This window comes from Coregonus lavaretus (assembly GCF_964263955.1).
Source record: "Coregonus lavaretus genome assembly, chromosome: 25".
In the NCBI taxonomy this organism is placed as follows: domain Eukaryota; kingdom Metazoa; phylum Chordata; class Actinopteri; order Salmoniformes; family Salmonidae; genus Coregonus; species Coregonus lavaretus.
In genome coordinates, this window is record NC_140012.1 from 19,903,898 (window position 1) to 19,930,530 (window position 26,633).

Sequence of the window (26,633 nt, forward strand, 5' to 3'; positions counted from 1 at the left end):
TGGACGATGACAAAAGGGTCAGATAGAGAAAACAAGTGACAGGATGAGAGGAGGAGGGCCATGTAGCCTATAGTAGAGGGAGCTACAGAGGTAGAGGAACATATAGAGGGATAGAGACATACTATACTTGGGGGCCAGGCCGTGAAATGAAACCCTTTGGAGCTGTGGTCAGTTCCAGCGTTCTGCTAGCCTAGCCTCCATTCCTCTCCATTCTTCTGGGTGTGTGACTCGCTACGGGAGATGACAGAGATGACAGCTACTGAAAAACTAGCGCTGATCTGGAGCCTGTGGACGGCAGTGAGCTTCGCAGCTGGACTTGGTGAGGAACTTAATTTGATATCCCCCTACACTACAGCGGGGTGAGCCATAGACATCTTTATGTATTTCTATGGGGTAAGCTTCACTTGCTTTTTGACTTCTCTTCTAATCGGATGTTTGATGCTGAAAGTTAATCTGGTTTGATATGGATTAGACATGGATGTGTTTTTTCCCCCCAATACTAAACAAAAAGGGATGTAGGCTATCATATAAAACAATAATCTGCTCGTGAGATAACAGGTGTACTGGACTAACAAATACGTCTTCCAAATTGTGCAGAATTTACAAATTAGCAACGGTATGATTAATCATGTTCACATTAATTTATTTGGTCATCAAGTGGCAATGGTCAATGTTGTTCCTTCAGATGAGCACCCTTGCCCCAAAGGAGCCCAGGTCCATCTGGCCAGTCTGCAATGCTATTGGCTGTCAGAGTCAGCGACATCATGGCTGGAGGCGAAGGGTATTTGTCGTCAGGTGAAGGGTGGGGATCTAGCCGCAGTCCAAAGCACTGAAACTCAGACATTCATCCACAACTCCTTCCCATCGTGAGTAAACCGTTTATGATCTTTCTAACGGATTTATACAGTATATTCTGTCACCTGACTACACTGTAATTCACTTAATTCCCCACCACCCCCTCTTAAATGTTTTTGTATATGTATCTTTCTGTATAGAAAATCCACTGAGTGGGTCTGGCTGAGGGATGGCAGGGGAGAAGGGCCGGATAGAGGCGAGAGTTTGGGAACGGAAAGCCATCCTGGGTGGGACAGGGGCAGGGAGAGTCTGGGGGGCTGTACCCAGATGGCCCTGGGTTCACCAGGACAGAGGAGGAACACAGTGTGTGATGGACAGTACCTCTGCCTCTGTGAGAAGGTGGTTACAGGTGAGACTGCATGGAGAGTTTACTGCATTAATACGACATTGCAAACTATAATTCAGAATGAAATGTGTTTGTTGTCTTCATAGGGAGACCTAAGGGGTGTAACATTGTCACAAATTAACACATTTGTGAGCATACTGTATATTGCAGTGTGCTAATGGATGTGTGTATGTTTCCGCTGTCTCCTGTAGTTTCCCTGCCTTCGTTAGACAGCTACCTGACAGGTGTTCCTCTCATGTCGGCCGTGTACGCCAGGTCACAGCTACAAGTCCTCCCTACAGTCCCAGACCCTGACCAAAAGAGAGTGGAGGTGAGTGGCATCATATGTCACACTGAGGGAACCGATTATGATACTCTTTTTGTTGTGGATTGACCTACTGTACGGCATTCATATTAGGATGTTGTCAGATTTCAGGCAAAACTCTTGATATGGATGTCGTATTCATCGCATAACCTTGTGCCTGCTTTAACCACAGCCATGCTAAAATCCCCCTCTTATGTCTGATTACTTTATTATCCTCCCCTCAGATGCTGCTGTTTCCTGGGCTGTGGTTCAGCCATGCTGGCCAGGTGGTATCAGTGGAGCTGGTCAGCCAGCCAAGAGAAGTGTCCACCTTGGTCAGAGTTCAGATCCTCCGGCCCTACTGCAGCCCCCACCATCACCTGGTGCCCCCAGGTAACAAAACGTCACCTTACAGAGGAGGAACTTTTTGAGGCAATTAAATATTTTCAGTCTGGAAAAACACCAGGGCTTGATGGTATACCAGTAGAGGTATATCAGACCTTTCTTGATGTACTCAAAGATCCATTATTAGCATGTTTTAATTACTCCTATAAAAATAGTAGACTTTCAGGTACTCAACAAGAAGGTCTGATTTCATTACTACTGAAACAGGACCCAGGTTGTAAGTATAAAGATCGAGTCCATTTAAAAACTGGAGGCCTCTTACACTTCAATGTTGTGATGTGAAAATCCTGGTGAAATGCATAGCACATGGGACAAAAAAGGTTTTACCACATATTGTTCATCCTGATCAGACAGGTTTTTTACATGGACGATATATTGGAGATAATATACGACAATTACTTGAAACAATTGAACATTATGAAACATCAAAGATACCAGGCCTGGTCTTCATAGCAGATTTTGAAAAGGCTTTTGATCAAGTATAACTAGAATTTATATATACAGTGCCTTCGGAAAGTATTCAGACCCCTTGACTTTTTCCACATTTAGTTACGTTACAGCCTTAATCTAAAATGGATTAAATAAATACAAATCCTCAGCAATCTACACACAATACCCCATAATGACAAAGCGAAAACAGGTTTTTAGAAATGTTTGCAAATGTACTACAAATAAAAAACAGAAATACCTTATTTACATAATAATTCAGACTCTTTGCTATGAGACTTGAAATTGAGCTCATGTGCATCCTGTTTCCATTGATCATCCTTGAGATCAACTTGATTGGAGTCCACCTGTGGTAAATTCAATAGATTGGACACAATTTGGAAAGGCACACACCTGTCTATATAAGGTCCCACAGTTGACAGTGCATGTCAGAGCAAAAACCAAGCCATGAAGGAATTGTCCATAGAGCTCCAAGACAGGATTGTGTCGAGGTACAGATCCGGGGAAGGGTACCAAAATATGTCTGCATCATTGAAGGTCCCCAAGAACACAGTGGCCTCCATCATTCTTAAATGGAAGAAGTTTGGAACCACCAAGACTCTTCCTAGAGCTGGCCGCCCGGACAAACTGTGCAATCGTGGGAGAAGGGCCTTGGTCAGGGAGGTGACCAAGAACCCGATGGTCACTCTGACAGAGCTCTAGAATTCCTCTGTGGAGTTGGGAGAATCTTCCAGAAGGACACCCATCTCTGCAGCACTCCACCAATCAGGCCTTTATGGTAGAGTGGCCAGACAGAAGCCACTCCTCAGTAAAAGGCACATGACAGCCTGCTTGGAGTTTGCCAAAAGGCACCTAAAGGACTCTCAGACCATGACAAACAAGATTCTCTGGTCTGATGAAACCAAGATTGAACTCTTTGGCCTGAATGCCAAGCGTCACGTCTGGAGTAAACCTGGCACCATCCCTATGGTGAAGCATGGTGGTGGCAGCATCATGCTGTGGGGATGTTTTTCAGTGGCAGGGACTGGGAGACTAGTCAGGATCGAGGGAAAGATGAACGGAGCAAAGTACAGAGAGATCCTTGATGAAAACCTGCTCCAGAGCGCTCAGGACCTCAGACTGGGGTGAAGGTTCACCTTCCAACGGGACCACGACCCTAAGCACACAGCCAAGACAACGCAGGAGTGGCTTTGGGACAAGTCTCTGAATGTCCTTGAGTGGCCCAGCCAGAGCCCGGACTGGAACCCGATCTAACATCTTTGGAGAGACCTGAAAATAGCTGTGCAGCAATGCTCCCCATCCAACCTGACAGAGCTTGAGAGGATCTGCAGAGAAGAATGGGAAAAACTGCCCAAATACAGGTGTGCCAAACTTGTAGTGTCATACCCAAGAAGACTCAAAGCTGTGATCGCTGCCAGTACTGAGTAAAGGGTCTGAATACTTATGTAAATTTGATATTTCATTTTTTTCAAAAAAAAATTAATTAGCAAGGATTTCTAAAAACCTGTTTTTGCTTTGTCATTATGGGGTATTGTGTGTAGATTGATGAGGGGAAAAAACAATTTAATCAATTTTAGAATAAGGCTGTAACCTAACAAAATGTGGAAAAAGTCAAGGGGTCTGTTTCTAATTTCTTTAATTTCGGTGAATCTCTTATACAATGGTTGAAAGTTATGTACAGCAAACCCAGATGTGAAATAGTAAATAATGGTTACTTCTCAGAAAGTATTGCGCTTTTAAGAGGAGTAAAACAAGGCTGTCCGTTGTCTCCATATCTATTTGTTATGGCCATCGAAATGCTAGCTATTAAAATTAGATCCAAGAAGAACATCAAGGTGTTAGAAATCCAGGGGATAAAAACTAAAGTGTCAATGTATGCTGATGACTCAAGTTTTTTCTTATGTCCACATCACTTTTTTGCCTCTCTGGACTAAAACCTAATTATGACAAGTGTCCCATAATATGTATTGGATCGTTAAAAGACACAGTGTTTACCTTGTAGTTTACCAATAAAATGGAAGCTAATGATCCATCATTTATGACATTCCTGGGAGTGTGCAAACTTAAATGTTGTATTACCATAGCATTTTTGTATGTTCTCTATAGTTATGTACTTGAAAACCAATTTGGCACATTTGGGAAAACTCCTGGCAGACTTGATACAAAATATTGTGTAGTGATGTAATTCTTCACTGGATCAGTCTGAAACTTTGCACACACACTGCTGCCATCTAGTGGACAACATCTAAATTACATATATAATCCTACATCACAGTCTGGGCTTTCCCTTGCATTTCAAAGATTATGCAACAAAAAATAAATAGAAAACACGTTTTTGTGTTTGTATGATCTTTTACCAGATCTAATGTGTTATATTATCGTACATTAATTTCACATTTCCACAAACTTCAAAATGTTTGTTTTCAAACGATATCAAGAATATGCATATCCTATGCACATCCTTGCTTCAGGTCCTGAGCTACAGGCAGTTAGATTTGGGTATGTCATTTTAGGTGAAAATTGATAAAAAAGGGTCCGTCCTTAAGAGGTTCATAAAAAACCATTCTTTATGGATTTATTTTAATTTTATGTTATTATGTTTATTAATGATATTATGAATAGAAACAGTGGAGTTATGTCACATATGCAGCAATCAAAAATATAATGTATTGGAATGTCTGCTCAATCCAAACTTATAACCAACTGATTGGAGCATTACCACAAAAATGGAGGAGGCAAGTGGAAGAGGGAGAAGGTAGGGAACTTGTTTGTCTGCCATATATTAAAGATACAAATTGGCTGAAAATAAATGGCATAAATAGAGAAATATACCAGTTTCATTTGAAGACAGAAATGTTGACATCTGTGCCATACAGGTTGCAAAGTAAATGGGAAGAGATTTTCGATGTACTGATTCCATGGCACATGGTTTATGAACAGATACAAAAAACAATACTTTATTCAACACTTCAAGTTTTTCAGTTTAAATTATTATACTATGTAGCTTGTTTCTGGTCACAGGTTCAGGAATGGTTAAAAAATCACAACATTCACTTAAAATGAACCTTACAAATAGCAGTGTTGGGCGATTTAGAAAGCCATAGTGTCAATAAATAATATAATAATACTCGTAGGAAAAGTTTTCATCTTTAGCTCACAATCTGTGGATACTATACAATTAGAAAGGTTAAACATTTATGTAAAACATCACAGCACAAATGAAAAATATATGGCACATGGAAACCAAACAAGGGTGATTTATGGTGATAGGTGGGATGGGCTTAGAGTGGCTGAGGGGTGGGAGGTTATGTTCGGTAATGTATTATTGTTATGTGATTGCTGTATTTAAAAGCAACATATACAGTATGTAAAATGTGTATGCAAAATGTGTATGTAAAATATATGTATATGTAGCAGAAAAGCTGTAAAAAACAAAAAAGACGTGTCCTCCGAAGAGGTGGGATGGTGGATGGGTTAATAATAAAAAAGATAAACAAGAAAAAAGAAAAAAGAAACACCACCTCAGGTTATTAATAAAGATGTTGTTGTATTGGAAGACTTGCCCTGTGTGTGTTTGTGTTGATTCACTCCTGTTTGTTTTTGTGTTTCCCTGATGTATGATGATCGATCTTTCAGTATACATAACTGGTTCTCTCTCTCTCTCTCTCTCTCTCTCTCTCTCTCTCTCTCTCTCTCTCTCTCTCTCTCTCTCTCTCTCTCTCTCTCTCTCTCTCTCTCTCTCTCTCTCTCTCTCATCCATATATCTCTCTCTGCAGGTTGCAGCTCTCTCCTGAACCCGTTCAGTTGTTGCTCTACCACTCCTCTGTGTAACACTACGGGAGGCTGTGCCCTGGGACAGTACTGGTGCCACCTGTTGGAGGCCTGTGTCCCTGTCACCAGCCCCTGCAGTCCCTACAACCAGTCCCCCTCTACAGGGGAGCGCAGCTACCCCCTGCCACCCAGATACCCTGACATACCCCCCTTCTACCACCTGGTGGCAGACTTGCCCATGAGAGTGGCTCCTTGCTCAGAACCTGCTCATATTAGTGTATGTGTGTGAGATGTTGTTATTTACAGAGGGTTTTTTATTTACTTATTTACAGTTCTTATTTACATGCTTTATGCTTTGGATAAGTCGAATCAATAAAATTCTCTCTCTGTCAGATCCTGCCAGAGAGGGAGATCAGTGTTTACCCCGATGACATTCTGTCCGTCCAACACACCGGGAGACCTGGAACCTTCCTGAGTTGCCGCGACAATGCCTCCTCATCCTCCTCCCCCTGGCGACAGAGCTACCTCTCCCTGCAAGGGGCGGAGTGGGGGGGCTGGTGGGAGGGGGGCCTCTCGTCCCCGCCAAATGGAGGACAGTGGGTGGACGGGGTTGTGTGCGACCTACGGGTGCTGTACGTGGACACACTGCACGGGCATGGCTATATTTCAAGTACGGGCCAGAGTGAACTTAGTGGCTTCACTCATATCGGGAGCATCAGTACGCCCATAAGTATGACCCCTGAAACCTCAGCTCCTGCCCCAGCAAAAAGTCACATTTCTGGGCTTTGTATGATCCATCCCCTGCCTGATGGAGACAACCAGATCCATATATTGGTTGACACTCCTGTACTCATTGTGATTAAAATATTATCTGGAAAAGGGGCCACCAGCTCCTGGTTGGCTCCGGTGCTCCAGAGAGGGGTCCCTTTCCTCCCGTCCTGCCCAGGAGGGTTACCTGACTCTTGGCCTGGTTGTGAGAGAGACTCCCCTGACAGCTGGTTCTCCCACATGTCCCTGGTGCTACCCTCAGTGGGTGTCCACACTCTAAACGTCAGTGCTGTGAATGGAGTGAGTGAACAGAGTACCTGTGTACAGGTGTGTGTCTATGAGCCGGTGGCTGGGCTCAGTGTAGAGCCACATGGACACCTGAGGATGCTGGTGGACTTGTCACAGGTGAGTTAGCCCGACTTCATCGATAATATAAAGTTGTATTGTATTTTATAGTATTTATCCAAAAATCTGTGTTTTCTTTATGCATGTTTGAAAATAATCTGCTTTTCTTTTATTTATTTGTTCTGCTGATCACATCTCTTCTATTGTATTGAACTTATACATTGTCACCATTCTCTGTTTTTTCTAAGACATTTACAGCCACGGCGGAGACTGGTTCCTCAGTAAAGTACACCTGGGTGATTGACGAGCTAGAGAAGTTTCCCTATGAGGGAGACACCTATAGTGTGATGTTCAAGAAGCCAGCTGAGTACAAACTGAAGGTACTAAGCTCATCCATTTCATATGATTTATCTTAAGATAAAACAACCTTGTTTTTAATATAATACCCATATAACAGAGTAAAGTGGCCCATAGAGTCTCACTAATAACTTGTCTCTGTTCCTCCAGGTGACTGCAGCCAATGCTGTGAGCTCCCAGACCCTAGAGGTCACTCTGACTGCTGACACCATGACCCCTCTGGCCGACCCAGAATTCCTCTCTGTCAAGGAGGTCATCGCTGTGGCCGCGCTGCGTCTCTACACTTTCAGAGTCAAAGTGGATGTCTCCCTAGGTGTCACTTTCAGGTTAGGGTCATTTTCTGTTTTCACAGAAGTATTTGCTTGGAGTGATATTATATCAATGAGGGTAGCATATCTGTTTCCTTCATATTTTCTCATTAACTACCATCCCATTACTCATTAACTGCTGCTGGAAGTGGTGTTGGAGGTCCCGTACGGGGCACTCTTCCCTCTGGTCTAAGGAGATCCCATTGCCCCAGGGCAGTGAAGAAGAGATTGCTCTACATAGGGTGCCATCTTTCAGATGGGATGTTAAAAAACCCTAAGATATTGAATATTATTTCCTGTAGGTGGTCTTTTGGGGATGGCAGTGCCCAGGAGAACCACACCTTTCCTGCCCCGTTTGAATCCCAGGACAGGCCAATGGAGCGAGGAGTGAGACAGGTGTATGTGCAAGACTCTGTGAGCCACGTCTACCTACAGCCAGGTAAACATACCTCTACCAATCTGTAAATTATTGTAATTCATTCTAATAGTATAGATGCTTGCATATCACTCCTCTTTCCATTCAATACAATAGGGCATGTCTCCATTAATCTACAGTGCCTTTGGAAAGTATTCAGACCCCTTGACTTTTTCCACCTTTTGGTAGGTTACAACCTTATTCTAAAATTGGTTAAATTGTTTTTTTCCCTCATCAATCTACACACAATACCCCATAATGACAAAGCAAAAACTGTTTTTTAGACTTTTTTACTAATTTATAAATAATTATACATTTAAATGAGACCCTTTACTCAGTACTTTGTTGAAGCACCTTTGGCAGCAATTACAGCCTTGAGCCTTCTTGGGTATGACGATACAAGCTTAGCACACCTGTATTTGGGGAGTTTCTCCCATTCTTCTCTGCAGATCCTCTCAAGCTCTGTCAGGTTGGATGGGGAGCGTTGCTGCACAGTTATTTTCAGGTCTCTCCAGAGATGCTCGATCGGGTTCAAGTCCGGGCTCAGAGACTTGTCCCGAAGCCACTCCTGCGTTGTCTTGGCTGTGTGCTTAGGGTCTCTGTCCTGTTGGAAGATTAACCTTCGCCCCAATCTGAGGTCCTGAGTGCTCTGGAACAGGTTTTCATCAGGGATCTCTCTGTACTTTGCTCTGTTCATCTTTCCCTCAATTCCTGACTAGTCTCCCAGTCCCTGCCGCTGAAAAACATCCCCACAGCATGATGCTGCCGCCACCATGCTTCACCAGCATTCATGCCAAAGAATTCAATCTTGGTTTCATCAGACCAGATAATCTTGTTTCTCATGGTCTGAGAGTCTTTAGGTGCCTTTTGGCAAACTCCAAGCTGGCTGTCATGTACTTTTTACTGAGGAGTGGCCTCCGTCTGGCCACTTTACCATAAAGGCCTAATTGATGGAGTGCTGCAGAGATGGTTGTCCTTCTGGAAGGTTCTCCCATCTCCACAGAGGAACTCTAGAGCTCTGTCAGAGTGACCATGATTCCTTCAACCTTCCTTCAACCTTCAAGCTTGGTTTTTGCTCTGACATGCACTGTCAACTGCGGGACCTTATATAGACAGGTGTGTGCCTTTCCAAATCATGTCCAATCAATTGAATTTACCACAGGTGGACTCCAATCAAGGTGTAGAAACATCTCAAGGATGATCAATGGAAACAGGATGCACCTGAGCTGAATTTCGAGTGTCATAGCAAAGATTCTGAATACGTATGTAAATACACTGACATTTGCAAAAATGACTAAAAACCTGTTTTCGCTTTGTCATTATGGGGTATTGTGTGTAGATTGCTGAGGAAATTGTTTTATTTAATCAATTTTAGAATAAGGTTGTAACTTAACAAAATGTGGAAAAAGTCAAGGGGTCTGAATACGTTCCGAAGACACTGTAAATCACTCTGTCTCTCACTCATGCAGATGACTACACACTGACTGTACAGGTCTACAACCAATACGACAACATCAAGCGGGCAATATCAGTGAAGGTACGGCCTCCATTGACTCGTATACTCATCTTTCCATCTCCTCCGGTTCCCCTGGTCAACCAGACCTTTCTTCTAGAAGCCTCTTCACACCCATCTCACTACGGAATCCTCTACACTTGGAACTTTGGGGACGGTTCAAAACAAGTCCAAGGATTCCATGGCAAAGTTAGCCATGTTGCTCGGACCACTGGGGTTTATAACATGACTGTGTGCGCTAACAACACCTTGACTGCACTGACAGCCTGGGTGGCCGTGGCAGTGGTGGAGAAGGTGTCTGGACTCCAGTTGAGCTGTAGTGGACCCAGTGAACTGAAGTCTGTGACTGAAATCAAGGGCAAAGTGGCTTCAGGTTCCAGTCTTCACTGGGACTGGAACTTTGGTGACGGGTCTGGACATAAAAACATCACAGACAACTCTGTATCCCATGTCTACGAGTCCCCAGGGAGTTACACAGTCAGAGTGACTGTGTCTAACGCATTCAGCCAGGCTAGCCAGTCCATCAGTCTGGAAATCTACAGGTTGACCATCAGTGGAATTCTGCCATCGGAGTGTTCGGAGACAGAGAAAGAGATACAGCTCCAAGCACTGGTGAATGGGAATGTTTCCATGCTGACTTTCCATTGGAATTTCGGGGATGAATCACCTTTGTCAGTACAGAAGGGAAAGTCTGTTGTTACTCACACTTATTCAAACCCTGGGATTTATAATGTTAACGTTACTGTTCTCAGTATAGTAGGATCTGTCTTTTATGATGCCAACGTTTGCATTGAGGCCCCCATTACTGGGATAACCATCTGCCCATCACAGGATGCTGTGGCAGTAGGAGAAGAGGTGTGTTTTAATGCAGTTGCTGACTCAAAAAGACAACCCACTGGATATCAGTTCCTGTGGTTCAATCATTCCTCCAACAGCTCTCCTATAAGAGGACTGGCTCGTCATTGCTTTGTGTATAAGGAGGAAGGGATCCATGATGTTTCAGTGATGGCAAGTAACAAAGTCAGCCAGAGAATAGCCCAAGCCACTGTTGCTGTGCAGAAGCCTGTGAGTAAACCATCCATAGCACATAGTAGTCAAAGCAACACACTGACTGTCAATGAGAAGATTACACTTTGGGTGAAGAGCTGCACTGGGACCAATGTTTCTGTGCAGTGGGACTTTGGTGACGGCTCACCACTGGCAAAGAGTCAAAATGTCTCCCATGTCTTCACTTCCGCAGGCAGGTTTACAGTCAAGGCCACAGCTTCTAATGCAGTTAGCCGGGATTCTGTTAACCTGGAAGTGAACGTACTGCTTCCTGTGTCAGAGCTGACACTGAAAATCAGCCAGCCATTTGCAGTAGTAGGGGAAGAGACTGTCATAACAGCAGTTGGCAATGTTGCAGGTAATGTCAATTTCTACTGGTCAGTGGATGGCCCTGCTACCCCTGAGCTTGGGATGTCTCACTTTCAGTATGTGTTCCCTAAAGCAGGTGTGTATCAGGTCAAAGTCACAGCCCAGAACCTGGTGAGCCAACAGGAGGCAGCCATTTTGATTGTAGTTTTAGAGAGAATACAGGGGCTTCAGATCTCAAGTCAGAGCCTGACTTCCATGAGTTACATACCAACCAGAGAGAGTGTCTTGCTCACTGCGTCAGTAACACACGGCTCCAATGTCACTTACCATTGGCTAGCCAACCAGAGAGGTGTGACCCAAACTGCCAGTGTTGGTGAGCACTTTCCGTGGTTCACTGAAACTCCAGGTAATATATCTGTTGAGTTGACAGCTTCCAACGGACTTGGTAAGACAACCAGCTGTGTTTCTCTAAAGGCAGTGGAGCGAGTTTCAGGGGCTAGAATGTCAACAGCTAGAGACACTGTACCGTTAGGGAAGTATATCAATATCTCTGTAACTGTGGAGACCGGATCTGACCTCCAGTATCTCTGGAATGTGAGCTCAGACCTTTCACCCTTACAGAACAATGTTCCTTTTCTTCTTTACGTGTTTGAGACTCTGGGTTCTTGTTCTGTCAGTGTGTCAGTCCAGAATGTTCTCGGTTCAAGCAACACATCCAAACATTTCACAGTTCAGGAGGAGGTTACAGAGGCAGACTTTCAGATAGGTGGCAAGACACATCCGTTCTTTATAACGTCAAATACTCAAGTTGCACTCTATGGATATGTCCATAAAGGGAATGATCAGCACTGGGAGTGGAAAGTTGTTGGGTGTACTGGAGGTGCTGTGGTTTTGAACAACAATCAGTCAGTTATCTACACCTTTACAGATGTAGGGGTCTATAAAGTCTCTCTGAATGTCTCTAATGGTATTAGCTGGCAGACAGTTTCACACAGAGTCACCATCCAGGACACTATTCAGGGCTTGACTCTAAACCTTAGCAGGTCTACAGTCTGCGCTGAAGATCATATTGCTTTTACACCAGTCGTTTCCAAAGGAACCAATGTCAGCTTCTCTTTAGCCTTTGACGAAGTTGAGTCATCAAATGACCTTGTTGAGGTAAGCTTCACCACCTCCACCCTCCCAGTTGGGTCTCACTCTGTCACAGCCCGAGCCTGGAACCAGGTGAGCAACTCCCAGGTGTCATTGACCGTCCAGGTGGTAGAGAGGATCGGGGGCCTACGATTGGTCAACTGCTGTTCCACTGCTCTTGAAGCTCTAAAGGAGATCCCTTTCCAAGCAAATGTCATGAGTGGTTCTCCAACCGATTACATCTGGACGATCCAATTAGAAGGGCTTCAGCCCTTACAGGTAATTGGACAGGAAGTGATGTATACCTCACCCGGAAGTGGTTCATTGTTTGTGGGTGTGATGGCCAGCAATGGCTTCTGCTCTGAAACCCTGAATGAGACAGCCATTGTTCAGTTGCCCGTGAGGGAGGTCAAGATTGTTTGTGATTCTACAGCAACCTTTAGAGGCTATAGTGTCAGATTCTCAGTCACAGTAGATGGTGGCAGCAATTTGAGGTTTCAATGGGTCTTTGAAGACTCAAGTGAAGGAGTTGTCATCACAAAATCCAGTACAGTGAACCACACATATCTCACTGCTGGAAAATATATTGTTAAAGTCACAGCTTTCAATAATGTCAGCCAGGTCTCCACACAACTGCTCACTGAGGTGAGAGAACTCCAGTGCTCCCTCCCTCAAGTCACTTTAGTCCAGGGCCAATCCACAATCCTCAAGTCTAGATCCAGCTACTTTGAAGCAAGCGTAGACATCAAAGGCTGCACCGCATACAAGACCATGTACCTATGGGAAGTGTTTAGGGGGAGTGGCTGTGGAGCTGACAAGACTGACAGCAATCTGGTAACCCAAAGCAGTGGACATCCAGTAACCCTGATTAACCTGGGGATTGTGACTACGCCACTATTGTCCCTCCCTAAGCAGGCCCTGGAGGTGGGCCAGTACTGCCTGGGGTTCACTGTCTCTCTCCAGGGAACCCCTCTACATCTGCACAGGACGTCCAGGCTCTCTGTGGTTCACAGCTCCCTGGTACCCATCATCAGGGGGGGATCGCATAGACTGGTGCCCAGCCACAGTGACCTGATCCTGGATGGGTCAGAGTCCCATGATCCTGATGTGGATCTGGGAGAGGAAGGGGAGCTGAAGTACCACTGGGATTTCATCACTGAGGTAATTGAAATCATTGCCTTTCTACTATTTAGGTAGAAATTGTTCACTTACATTTCTGTTAACTTATATTGCTGTCTTACCTTGATGTTTTCTCAAAATTGTACAAATGGTATCTGTTTCTGCCTGAAGAACTCTACTGAGTGGTTGTCCCAGGACCAGGACCAGCTTTTAGGGTATAACAGCAGCAGGTTGACTGTCCCCAGCAGGAAGCTACAGCCAGACAGGGTCTACCTCTTCACCCTCACTGTCCAAAAGGAAGGGAGGAGACCTATCTCCACTACACAGTCTGTGAGTCTCACATTATCTCTACACACCACAATATCTTTATGCAACGAAGGTGGTTCAGCGAACCATGCACTGTAAATGGGTTGCCGTGAATTTGACAGTAACTTACAGGCAGCTAGTGGTAAGTAAGTTGCTGTATTTCATATTGCAGTACAATTACTGTAATCTAAATACAGTATCAAAGCAAGTATTGTGTAATGACACACAGTAAAATACCATAGAATTGACGGTATTATACTGTAAAAAATGTCAATGCTACTGTTGTCGTAATGAATGAATGGATGGATTAATTAATTAAATTAATTGAGGGGAGATGGTGTTTGTATTTTACAGGATTTTACTGTAATTACATGAGATTGGTGCAAGCAGGTTGGCTGCTAGGTAATGTTTTACACATTACAGCATATCAATTAATATTTTGTATTTTATATCCCTTGCACTTGTAGAGGCCTTAATGGTCCAATGCAGCCATTTTTATCTCAATATCAAATAATTTCTGGGTGACAATTAATTACCCTACTTTGATTGTTTAAAATTAAAATGGTAAAAAATACACAAAAATAGAAAAATAGCTTCTTAGCAAAGAGCAATTTTTCTAGCAAGAATTTTGCTGGGACTGGTCTGAGTGGGAGGGGAAAACTGAAAACTAGCCTTTATTGGCAGAGAGGTTTGGAACACTCTTTCTTATTGGTCTATTAACTAATTTACCACCTGGTGATGTCATCCCACAAAAACAGGCAGAACTTTCAGCCGGTCCTTTCAAACAGCTCTTACACTACAAGGGCTTTGTTATAATTTTCACAATTTCACAGTATTATTCCAAACTCATAGTGTGGAAATATATATAAAACACAGGAAAAACACATTTTTGACTGCACTGGGCCTTTAACAAAGGCTTCCAAACTGGAAGTGACTACAGGGCAAAACAGACAAATGCGCAACCATTACAAGTTTAAGACTTGCTGCCTCTCCAATCTGTCCGCTATACATTTTTTATTGATGGGGCACTACTACCACATACCAGTTAAACTGGTACAGCATTCTCACTAATGGGTGCAACAAATATAGCCTCTTACAAGGCACGCCTCAAAGTATGTTAATGAGCCAGAAATAACAATACCATGTACCCACTAGTGGTCAAAAGGTTTTTGGCACTCGAAAAATGCGGTACGGTACTGTATTCTGTGGGATGGAATTACAGTACCATTCGAAATACAGCAATTCTTTCCCCATCCACATAATTTCCCCACAATGCACCATCATTTACAGTATGCAGCAGTAAAACTTTTCACAGTATTTTACTGTTGATAATATCCAAAATTACCATATAAAGTTTTCAGTTTCAGTGTGGTTGTGGGATGTTTATTTGATAGTATATTCATGTCAAATACTCCTCCATGCCTCTAGGTGGCGGTATCTAAAGTTGCAGTGCTTCCTGTAAGTGTGGAGTGTGTTTCCTGCAGTACTCTCTCTTCTTTCCGTGTCAGCCAGAGTCGCCCCATTGTGCTCTCTGGTTGTTGTGATAAGTGTGGCAGCCATGTTCAGGTAAGTTCTCCTCTACGTAGCTAATTGGCTGACCTAAACAACATTTACAGTTTGTGACAAAATTAAATAAAGTCAGCATAAAGCAGCTGTCATGGCTGCTTTATGCTGGACTTATGACGGAAAGTTGATGTATGGTCTTTCTGTTTTCAAAGTACAAATGGAGCGTAGAGGATCAGAACGGTGTGACCCTTGACCTGAACGAGGTCACCACTACGGGCAGTCTCTCTCCTGACCTGGTGGTCCGACCGGAGGTGCTGCAGGAGGGGTATAACTATACCTTCACCCTAAATGTTACCCACCCTGCTGGGGGAAGATGGGGGTGTGCTAGCCTGACCCTCCTGCCCAACCCTCCACCCCATGGAGGGGTGTGCACTCTTACCCCAGGTCCTGGGGAGAGAATACGCCTGCTGGAGACTGTGGTCACATACAACTGCTCAGGTAATACAGTAGAAACAAAGACTCAAATATTCAATCAAATCTTATTTTGGTGTCTTTGCCATGTTTTACCATGGTGTACCAGATGTCCTGTATTTACTCTATAGGTTGGCTGGATGAGGATAGTGAGTCCCCCCAGCTTATCTATATTCTACAGGTGGCATCATCATGCCCAGGCTGGGGCAAAGCATGTCCCCTTCTCACCCTCTACAGGGGTACCCAGCGTACATTTGGCAGCCTAGTTCCTCTGGGGGAGGCGGGGCCAGAGAAGGACCTGTCAATCATCTCTGTGATCCTGCAGGTAGAGGACCACCTGGGGTCAAAGGTCACCGCACTTAACAGGTGAGTTGGAGATGAGTTTAAAACTGAGAATGCAGGGAAGAGGTTCCGACCTCAAGAGACCTCTTGAGGTAAATTGTCAAAAGACAATTTATGGATGCTTTTGTTTTTTCAGAACTATAACAGTGCTGAGACCTGTGGATGGAGATGGGATCACAGAGTGGCTGAGGAACAAGAGTCAAACCGAACTATGGGGTTTACTCCAACAGGGTAACCCACAGCAACTCATTCCCTATTCCATTGCCCTCACCAGCCAGCTCAACCAGGTATGAACCTTACCTTTGTCTTTACCTGGCTGTGTCTCTCTTCTCCTTAACGTTATCTTTCCTTTACATGTCTATCTCTCTCCTCTCGGTCACAGGTGGATCAGACTTTGAGTGAGCAGGATCTCAGGGACAGGAGGGAGATCAGGGGGAATGTGACACAGGTGCTGGCCTCTTTGTCTGTGTCCTCTCTACAGGATGCAGCCCAGATCAGCTTTGCCCTGGCCCAGTCCACTGTAAGTAACCTGTCCGTAGTTTACACAGACAGAGTTTGTGCCATAAAAGCCTGGCAAAAAGACCCACAAATGATACAGATTTGTCCTCGATGTCTGAATGCCACTGTGCGTTGTCTCCTGCAGGCAGTCCCAAGTGAGGTGGTGTGTGAGGGCTGTCAGGAGAATGTTCTAGAATCTGTGGGGAGAATGATCAGGGTTATGGAAGAGCAGACGGGACTAGGAGACGACACAGCCATAGACACAGGCAGGAACATCCTCCATGTAATAGGTACTGTACTAGTTTCTGAGTGGAATTGACAGTTGGAAATACAAGGATAAAAGGTGGAGGATACATGTTCATAGAGCAAGGACAGGAACTAGTTCAAGATTTTTGACCAAAAACGGTTATTTCTCTCTCTGTCTCCAGGCAGTTCATTGGCTGCTGTGTCCGAGTCCAAGCTCATCTCCTCTGGTCCTCACACTCACTCTAACGTATCTGAAACTGCAGTGTCAGCCCTGGACCATGCCAGGGCTCTCATGCGTATTCTGATGCGCTCGCGGAAACGCGACGAGGAACCCCTCTCTCTCTCTGCTCCACAGATCAGTGCCGTTGGTTACCATGGAAACCCCTCAGAACTCCTCTGCACCACTGATCCCTCCGTCGACACCCGCCAATCAAACCAGTCCAACAAATCACAATTAAACCCTTCTTCTTCCTTCTTCAATGACAAGCCAGAGTCATACCCACCATACCCGCCCTGCCAGTTCCTCATTCCCCCCTCTCTCAGTGCCCAGCTCCAGCGTCAGGTCCGGGGGTCTGAGGTGGTACAGATTCTCCTGGGTTTGGAAGGGGGGTCTGAGTTCCTCTCTGCAGCCAACCCACCCATTTCTACTTCTCTGGCTGCCATGGAGTTCACCACGCCCCAGGGACAGCCCATACCCATTGCTAACCTGGACACTGACAGATCTATCAGGGTGACTTTGCCCAAAATATATACTGTAGGAAGGATCAGCACTGGGGATCGGGCTAGTGGTGGGAGTGGAAGTGGGTCTGGGGCTGGGGCTTGGTCTAAATCTAGTGGTATTGACAGAGACGAGGGAAGAGCCCCAATGGTTAACTTTACACTCCGAGCCAAAGGGTGGCTGAATTTTACAGTGAGGGCAGTGAAGAATATGGATCCCAATGCTGGACTGTACATCTCCTTAAACTTCAGCCTGCTTCCAGGAGCTTCTCTGGTGGGCTCAGGACATGTGAGAATCACAGTGGCCACCCAGCCAGGTCATCCTGCATCCCATGATTCCCTAGTCAGAGAGCTGACTCTCTCCCTCTCCACCCAGACAGCCATGGAGGACACCATCTTCCTCTCTCCTCTGTAAGTGTTCTGTATCTAGACAGTTATGTTTTCCAAAACCTTTTACAAGTGTTTACTTTTACACAGACAGAATGTTGTGAGGCCTGATTTTCTTCTATACATGGCATATGATGATGACATCCCAGTAATTTACTAATACAGCTTGTTGTCTATTATTTCTCTACATCTCTAGACTTAACAGCACAGTACAATCTCTCTTTGTGAACCTGACATCCAGCCTGAGTGGAGCTCCAGTCCGGGCCTCAGTGTGTGTGTTCAGCTCTCTGTGTCAGTACTACAGCCTGAGGGAGAGGCGCTGGAGCACTGAGGGCCTCCGGCCACTGGAGGGCAGCACCCTCCACTCAGCACACTGCCTCACTCAGCACCTCACCATGTTCGGGGCCAGTCTGTTTGTCCACCCAGACGCTGTGGTGCTACTGCCACCGGTATGTTTGGGATACTCCTCAGGTTAACACAATAAATGGTATAGCTCATTAGTACATACAGAGAAAATAAATGTTAGCAGCCTTCGATAGAAAAGTTAGAGGAACACAGAATTCTGAGACATGATCATACACTCAATATGGCCACCTGTTCACCCACCTTGGAACACAGCTTTGAATTGGAACCCCTTCTACTGATGCTACTAATTTTAATTATATGTCCCCGTCCATCTCCCCACCACAGTCCAGTGGTCCAATGCGTAATGTGGTTGTGGGGATTGTGTGTGCTGTCCTGGTTCTGATCCACTTCCTCCTGGGTCTGATCGCCCACAAACTGGACCACCTGGAGAGCCTGAGACTATGCCATGTACCACTGTGTGGCCGACCTGGACGCTACAGCTACAGAGTCCTGGTCAAAACAGGCTGGAGACGAGGAGCAGGTAAGGCTCGCAGATCTTAGACGACTGGGTAGGTGTAAGCAATAGATCCGCCCATTTTCTGCCATATTGCTCTGTCTCACCTATCCAGTCCTAACAGAAGTGAGAGGGAGTGAACGAGGGCAGAAGGGAGAGAACATCTTGCTGAAAGAGCATCTTGTTAAAGTGAAATGCAAACCTGGTTCACGTTTATTTGTATTTCCCATCAGGCACGACGGCCCATGTCGGCATCAGTCTGTACGGGGTGACTAAAAGCGGTTCACGCCACCTGCAACGGGAGGGGGCGTTCCAACGAAGTGGTCTGGACCTGTTCCACCTGGAGACGGACAGCAACCTGGGAGAGGTGTGGAAGATACACCTCTGGCATGACAACACAGGTAACCATGACAACACAGGTAACTACTGTAGTCTCACATTGCCATACTTCGTAGTCTCGTATTCACTCGCCTACTGGAACACGAGGAAAGCAGGAGATCGAGGCTCCAGGTAGTAAGGTTCCAAACAGGTAACACAACAATACCTATAAGTGTGTTTGTGTGCATGCGTGTGTGTGTCCCAGGTCTGGACCCGTCGTGGTACGTGCAGCATGTGGTGGTGTGGGACCCTCAGACAGACCACCTGTTCTACTTTCTGGTAGAAGACTGGCTGTCTGTGGAGAACGACAGGAACGAAGGAGGAGGGACAGTGGAGAAGGAGATGTTGGCCTCCTGTAAGTACTACAACTCTCTGTATATGTCTTTACAATCAGGGAGAGCAGAACTGCCTCCAAAACAGATTTCTCTCTCTCTCTCAGGTCCTGTGGAGCTGTCTAAGTTCCGACGTGTTCTCTCCTCCCAGCTGGCGTTTGGAATGCTGGAGCGCCACCTGTGGCTGTCTCTATGGGAACGCCCCGCCCTCAGCCGCTTCATGCGGGGGCAGAGGGTGACAGTGTGTGCCCTCCTGCTACACCTCTACCTCGCACTAGGGGCAGTGTGGTACGGGGCTGTGGGTACAGAGGGGCATAGGTGAGATGGCAGTCTAACCAGAACATTCCAGGTGACAATAGTGTACACAATAGAAGGTTCTTGTGAAATAGCTCAGGTGGGATTCAATCAAACTCGCACTGTGGATAACTTGCTGCGCTGAAGAACAATGTTGTTTTGCCTGAGACACTCTACAACTCTTTGTTACCTATCCCACATACTCTGCATTAACTCTGTTAAGTGAATGAATCAGCCATTTTATGGGTGCTGTGTTTCAGTGGACCGGTTTCGGCTCGGTTGCTTGTAACCTGGGAAACAGTTGCCGTGGGGATGACAATTGCCATCCTGGTGTTTCCTCTCCAGTGTCTCCTCTGCTTCCTGTTCCGAAAGACTCACAGCCAGGTACCTTTCCTACATCTCTCTCTCCTTCTCCATCCATATTTCCTGTTGCCCCGTCAACAAAAATAATCCTATACGCCTATTAAACCACATTGTTATCATTTCTATCTTTAAAAAGCTTAGTCGATCAGAGGTCAATGTGATAGTGTATTGTATATTTACTCTGTTGATTTGGCAGGCTTATCGTAATGTGGGAAGTGCTTGACTGAGATGGTGCTTGGGTCAGCTACAAATGTTGGGTTTCCCTTTCCCTGTGTGTGTTTCAGGTAGCGGTGGATATGTCAGTGCCTCCATCCCCTGTGTGTCAGTCAGTGGAGATGGACGTCTATCTCGGCCAATCAGATATGTCCTGCTCCTCCTTCCTGTCTTTGCCTGGAGGACCTGATCCGTCAGGCCTGGATGGAGACACACCCTCTTCTGTAAGAGAGCAAACTCTCACATGTATCAATGCATGCACATACACAAATACACAGCTCTTTCTGATTCTCTTGTGAAAGTTGTAAACTGAAAAAGCTGAAAGCTATCTTTTACTTCTCTCTTAGCTGATGGGAAGCAAGGCATTCAACGCTGAGTTCTGGAATGCCACTAACCTGGGAGTGGAGAAGGATGAAGATGGCATGACACTGTGGTCATCCTGTGACAGCCTCACTGACCTCCCAGGGCCCTCCTGTGACAGCCTCACTGACCTCCCAGGGCCCTCCTGTGACAGCCTCACTGACCTCCCAGGGCCGTCCTGGGAAATAACCTCGGACCCCTTGGGGTCATCCCTGGGTCCTGCCCGTCTGCTGAAGAGGAAGAAAGCCCTGATGAAACTATGCCTAGCCTCACCCTCCTCGCCCCAATTTCTTGTCTGCAACTCCCCACCATCCCAATCCTTATCTGGCCTGCCTCCAGACCCCAGCCACAGCCACAGCCACAGTCACAATCTGCAACCCAATGTTCTTACCCTGTCTGGTGAGTGTGTGTCCCATATGTGTTAATATGACTCCTGTGTGAATACATCTAAAATGGTTCTGTTGTCTCTCATGGTGTTTCAGAGGAAGACCTGCTGAGGTCTATAGCAGCAGAGACAGGCAACAGTCCCTCAACATCAGACAGTGGCCGCTACTCCCCCAGGACGACCTCTCTGTCCCACACGTAAGACCTGCCTGACCAGTACACTCCAGACCTAAACCCCAGATAATACAGGCCCTGTCTACAGTATATGCCCCCAATGTATATTCCTCCTTCCCTCTTTCAGTGGAGAACAGAGTTGCTCTGACTGAACTCGATTGCAGAGAACAACCAGTCATAGTACTTTGTATAGCACTATTGCCTGTTGGGAAAGAATACTTCTGAGTCTTACTCATCTCTCTGTGTGTTTTAGCCAGAGCCAGGGCAGTTCCAGCAGTGTTTGGTCTGAGCTGAGTGTGGACAAACCACTCTATGGGACAGAGATCCACAACCCCCCCTGCTCTCCCACCTCTCTGTATGGGACGGGGCTGTTTAGGCCTTCCTCATCTCTCTCTGTCTCCTCCATCGCCAGTACCTTCCTCCCCAGTCCCTCCCCTGACTCCACAGACTCTACCACACGCATAGGTGAGTCATTAGCACTCACTAACCCAAACCTTTGTTCCGATTCCCTCTAAGAATAATGACCTGTCTTCCACTCTTTATACCAAATGTAATACTATGTGGGTGCGAGAGTTCCCCATTTAAAACTTTCTATGAATTATGTCTATTTTGCATGAAAATCCAATGAACTATCTGAATATTCATATCAAGCAACTTCATATTTGCAGACATCATAGAGCATAGTTTCTTCCATGTTTTCACCCCCCAGGTGTGGCCCGTGGCAAGCCCAGCTGGCTGCTCCCGCCCTGGGCACTGCGTGTAATTTACCCCCTGGTTGTGTTGTTGCTGGGGGCCTGCCTGGCTGTAGTAGGCCTCTATGGGAGTCACTTCTCTAGCTCAGTGGTCCTGATGTGGCTCATCTCAGCCCTGTCTGCCTTCCTCACCTCCGCTCTGCTGCTGGAGCCTCTCAAAGTAAGCAGATCGAGACATAGACACGGGGGGCTCAATAGTCAATGCAACAAATTGTCAGCAATGAATGCTTTCACCATGCCAGAGAGAGAGATACGCAACCATATGGCTTCTGTATTTCCTGTAGACCCATGTCATTGTTAAACGACAATTGCTGGCTTTTAATCTTTTCAGCCTAAGAGAGACAGGTATGCACCTTATAACCTTCACTATTAGTATTGGCTATTTAACCCTTGTATGTCCTCTCCTCAGGTGTGTGTGCAGGCGTTGTTCTATGCTGTGGTGTTAAGGCCTGTAGACCCTGAGGTGAATGATCGGCTGGGGCAGGAGACCGTCATTAAGAGGGAGGGGGGCAAGCAGAGGGGCAAGGTGCTCCCCCCTTGTGGGTTCGGCCTACTGCAAGCCAAGGAGGAGGCCAGGAAAGTGAGAGCGCTACGATCCCTCATGAAGGTAAAACAGGAAACAAAAAAACAACAACTCCCATAAATCCTTATAGTAACCTCTGGAATGAACATGTGTGGTGTACTGTTTATATTCCTAACCACCTAGTACTGGAATTGAAATAACATTATCTTAATTCTTTATCTTTTATGTCTTTATCTTCCCGTCTCCTCTCTTGTTCATTCTCTCTGTATACTCTCTCTCTCTCTCTCTTTCTCTTCTCTCTCCTCTCTTCTCCTCTCCTCTTCCCAGCACTGTGTGTGCCACATGTTGTTCCTGTTGGTGGTGTTGATGGTGAACTACCAGGACAGTGTTCAGGAGACCCAGGGAAGACTGCTACACTCTGCCGTCAAACACTCACTGACCACCAACCTCAACACCATCACTGGGTAAGGGCTGCGTGTGTCGTGTGTGTGCATGTGTGCGTGTACCCTGTACTGATATGTGTATTGGTGTGTGTTTGTAGGCTGTGTCCACATGTAACTCTCTGTGTTGGTTTCAGGTGGGAGGGGGCGTGGCTGTGGATGGACAACATCCTGGTGCCACACCTTCATCAGAACCCCGCCCTCCACCTGGTGGGGTTACCACGGATACGCTGTATACACACTCCAGACCATAATAAGGCCGTCTCTCTGGGGAACAGCAGTTTTACCACACGCCAGCTTCTCTCTGGCCTATACAGCACACACTGGACCACAGCACAGTGAGTCACAGACACAGACACACACACACCAGTCCACACAAATTATCCTACATGATTCTTTGTACTCTTTTCTTCTCTCAGGTTAAAGGCTGTGTCCATTGACTTCACCCAGTACCATAGAGAGACTAGTCTGTTTGTGTGTGTGTCGGTTCTGCTAGAGAAGACCCAGATACACACACTCATCTCCTCCCTCTCCATCCATCCTCTACTCATCCCCCCATCCTCCTCGGGACCAGACCTGCAGATTGCACTCATGGTAACATTTGATAAACAATTTGTTTATATGAAACAACACTATTATTCCCATTCATTTGGGATAGGGAATGCAAAAATGTAAGAACTTCAATAGGTTCCGTTCTGAGACACTCAGGTTTTGAAACCTTTCTACCCTCCCCTCCTTCCTCCCCCCCAGGTGCTTCTGCTCCTCTCTGCCCTCCTCTTTCTGGGGGTGGAGCTATGGGCCATGGCTACTGCCCAGTACGTGCGTCAGAGCTGGCGCTGGCTACAGCTCCTCCTCACCTCTTTGTCCCTGGCGACGGCCGCGCTGCGATTCTGCTTCCTGTCCCAGGCTGCTTCCTGTCTGTCCCAGCACCGCTCCATACCAGACTCCTTCACTGAGTTCCACAGTGCCGCCCTGCTGGCCAGGAGGTCCACACAGATATCAGCCATACTGCTCACTCTGCTGGTACTCAAGGTACTGGATAACTTAAAGATAGTTCCTAAATATTTATATTATTTGAATGGTTCCGAACTCAATGGGTAAGGAATCCACATTTTGTGCCACTACCATCAAAATGCTAAAATGTGTGTTTCAGATGGTGGGTACTCTGAGGTACGTGCGGAGGTGGGTGGTGTTTGGTCGAGTGCTTCAGCTGGCATGGAGAGAGATGGCTGCTGTGGCTCTACTAATGATCTTACTGCTGCTGCTCTTCTCTCACACTGGACACATGGTAGGATATGTAATATGCAGTGGTGGAAAAAGTACCCAATTGTCATACTTGAGTAAAAGTATAGATACCTTAATAAAAAGTTGCTAAAGTTAAAGTGAAAGTCACCCAGTAAAATAGTACTTGAGTAAAAGTGTTTGGTTATAAATGTACTTAAGTATCAAAAGTACATGTAATTGCTAAAATATACTTAAGTATCAAAGGTAAAAGTAAAAGTATAAATCATTTCAAATTCCTCATATTAAGCAAACCAGACGGCACCATTTTCTTGTTTTTTTGAGTTGTCAGGGAAAATGTATGGAGTAAAAAGTTCAATATTTTCTTTAGGAATGTAGTGAAGTAAAAGTAGTCAAGAATATAAATAGTAAAGTATAGTACAGATACCCCAAAAAACTACTTAAGTAGTACTTTAAAGTACTTTTACTTAAGTACTTTACACCACTGGTAATATGTAACAAGGTTCTCCACAGGAATATGTGAGACACAGCTCACTCCATGGGAATATGTACTACCTATTCATGCATGTATGTTTGTGTCTCAGCTCTTCTCCGGGTCTGTGGATGGGTTTGTGTCTGTGCACCAGGCTGGTGTGTCTGTGCTGTCTGTGCTGCGTGGTCGCCTGGTCCTCCAGAGGCTCAGCAGGGCTCACCCTGTCCTCGGACCCCTCTATGCCCTCTCTCTGATGGGGATGGGAGGTTGGCTGCTGGCCCGTCTCTCTGGAGCTGTTCTGCTCCGCACGTACAGGGTTGTGCAGGCTGAGATGTACAGGCCAGCCATGGAGCCCCATGACTATGAGATGGTGGAGTTCTTCATCAAAAGACTGAAGCTCTGGATGGGACTTATTAAGGCCAAGGAGGTATGGAGGAAATTAATTGATGAATTAATTTATGCATTTTATTCAACACAAATTGAAACTTCTGAAATCTCCCTCCCTTCTCTCCACAGTTCAGACACAGGGTGAAGTTTGAGGGCATGGTGGTGCCTCCCTCCAGATCATCCCAAGAATCATGTCTCTCCACCATCTCGTCCTCCCTCTCCTCCCCCCATCCCCTGTCCTCCGCCCTCTCCCTGGGTTCTGAGGACGCGGGTGTGTCCGCTCCGGGCTTAGACGTTCAGCCCAACCTGGACCGCCTGCTTTCCTGCGTCAACAGTCTGCTCTCACGGTTCGACCACGTTAACCAGCTGACCGCAGACATTCACGGTCTGGAGACGCAGCTAGAGGAGGTGCAGAGCAGGAGGAGGAAGAGGGGGCCGCAGGGACTTGGAAGAGGAGAAGAGGGAAGAGAAGGTAGAGGAGTGGCGATGGGCAGTAGGAAAACTCTGCTACCCCCTCAATCTCGCATCTCCCTCCCTTCCTTTCCTCCTTCTTCTTTCAACCCCATTACCCTTCTCTCCTGCCCTCCCTCCACCAATCCCTCCTTCGCTCACGTTCACAGCTCCTACTCTGAGTCTGTCATTCTCCAACCTCACCCACATCCACCCAGAGACACTCACCTCTCCGAAGCAACCAAGCTCACACAAAGGAGCTCTGGCCTGGGCTTGGGCACTGGGCCTTCCGGGTGTCCTGGAGCCAGGCAGTTTCCTAGACGTCGAGCCTGGCACTCAGGGAGTTCTCACTCGGCTGATGCAGCTCAGAGGCCCCCCCAGGCCCCTGGTGGTGGTATTGGGGTCAACACGAAAGCCAGGCCCTGTAGTGAGGAGGGGGACAGGAGACGTGCCAGTGAGGGACTGCCTGTGAAGAGACGGGCCTGGATCTCAGAGGGGCCTGAGACAGACATAGTCTAAAACTGAGAGAGAGACTGAGACAGAGATTAAAGTGCCTATTACTGTGGGTATACAGTATCTAGTGTATGAAGTGTATCCAGCTATGTATCCAGCTATGAAGTGTGTAGTACTACTTCGAGACAAGTTTTCCCACTGTTGTGTACCTCTTTACTAGTGCTTCTGCATTAGATATTCTACATACGTATGCTGAGGTTGTATACCTTGTACTTCTTGTGTATCTACTGTATAATAAATATTTAAATAGAGGATTATTTTGTCATCTCCAAGAACCGTGGAATATATTTTTCCTGCTGATCAATACCAGTAGTAACATTGGGTTTGGTGTTTAATGTCCTCTATATTTTCTATCTGTACCAAGTAGTGACATGCAGCATTAAATAATCACCAAGTTATTTGTTTACGTTGTGAATTTCCTCAAATGTCAAATCAAATCACATGTTATTTCTGTCTGTAATAAAGCCCTTTTGTGGGGAAAAACTCATTCTGATTGGCTGGGCCTAGCTCCCCAGTGGGTGGGCCTGGCTCCCAAGTGGGTGGGCCAATGCTCTCCCAGGCCCACCCATGGCTGCGCCCCTGCCCAGTCATGTGAAATCCATAGA

At 46.1% G+C, this 26,633-nt stretch overlaps 1 protein-coding gene across 1 annotated transcript; it reads left to right on the forward strand.

The window, feature by feature from the left end:
• Positions 1-249: 249 nt before the first annotated feature.
• pkd1b (polycystic kidney disease 1b) lies at positions 250-26,034 on the forward strand (the record flags this gene model as incomplete). Its single annotated transcript, XM_084141463.1, has 38 exons — positions 250-319; positions 686-866; positions 996-1,204; positions 1,393-1,511; positions 1,730-1,877; positions 6,113-6,384; positions 6,501-7,280; positions 7,469-7,600; positions 7,728-7,903; positions 8,188-8,324; positions 9,770-13,461; positions 13,591-13,749; positions 15,154-15,291; positions 15,444-15,729; positions 15,834-16,068; positions 16,181-16,331; positions 16,427-16,564; positions 16,688-16,832; positions 16,971-17,916; positions 18,089-18,341; positions 18,583-18,778; positions 18,985-19,152; positions 19,335-19,484; positions 19,569-19,779; positions 20,016-20,139; positions 20,403-20,555; positions 20,679-21,090; positions 21,174-21,273; positions 21,503-21,714; positions 21,959-22,161; positions 22,411-22,608; positions 22,852-22,988; positions 23,102-23,302; positions 23,384-23,558; positions 23,715-23,996; positions 24,118-24,252; positions 24,791-25,105; positions 25,195-26,034. 38 exons carry the CDS (start codon positions 250-252, stop codon positions 26,032-26,034), a joined length of 12,579 nt encoding a protein of 4,192 aa, XP_083997589.1.
• Between the last annotated feature and the right edge of the window lie 599 nt (positions 26,035-26,633).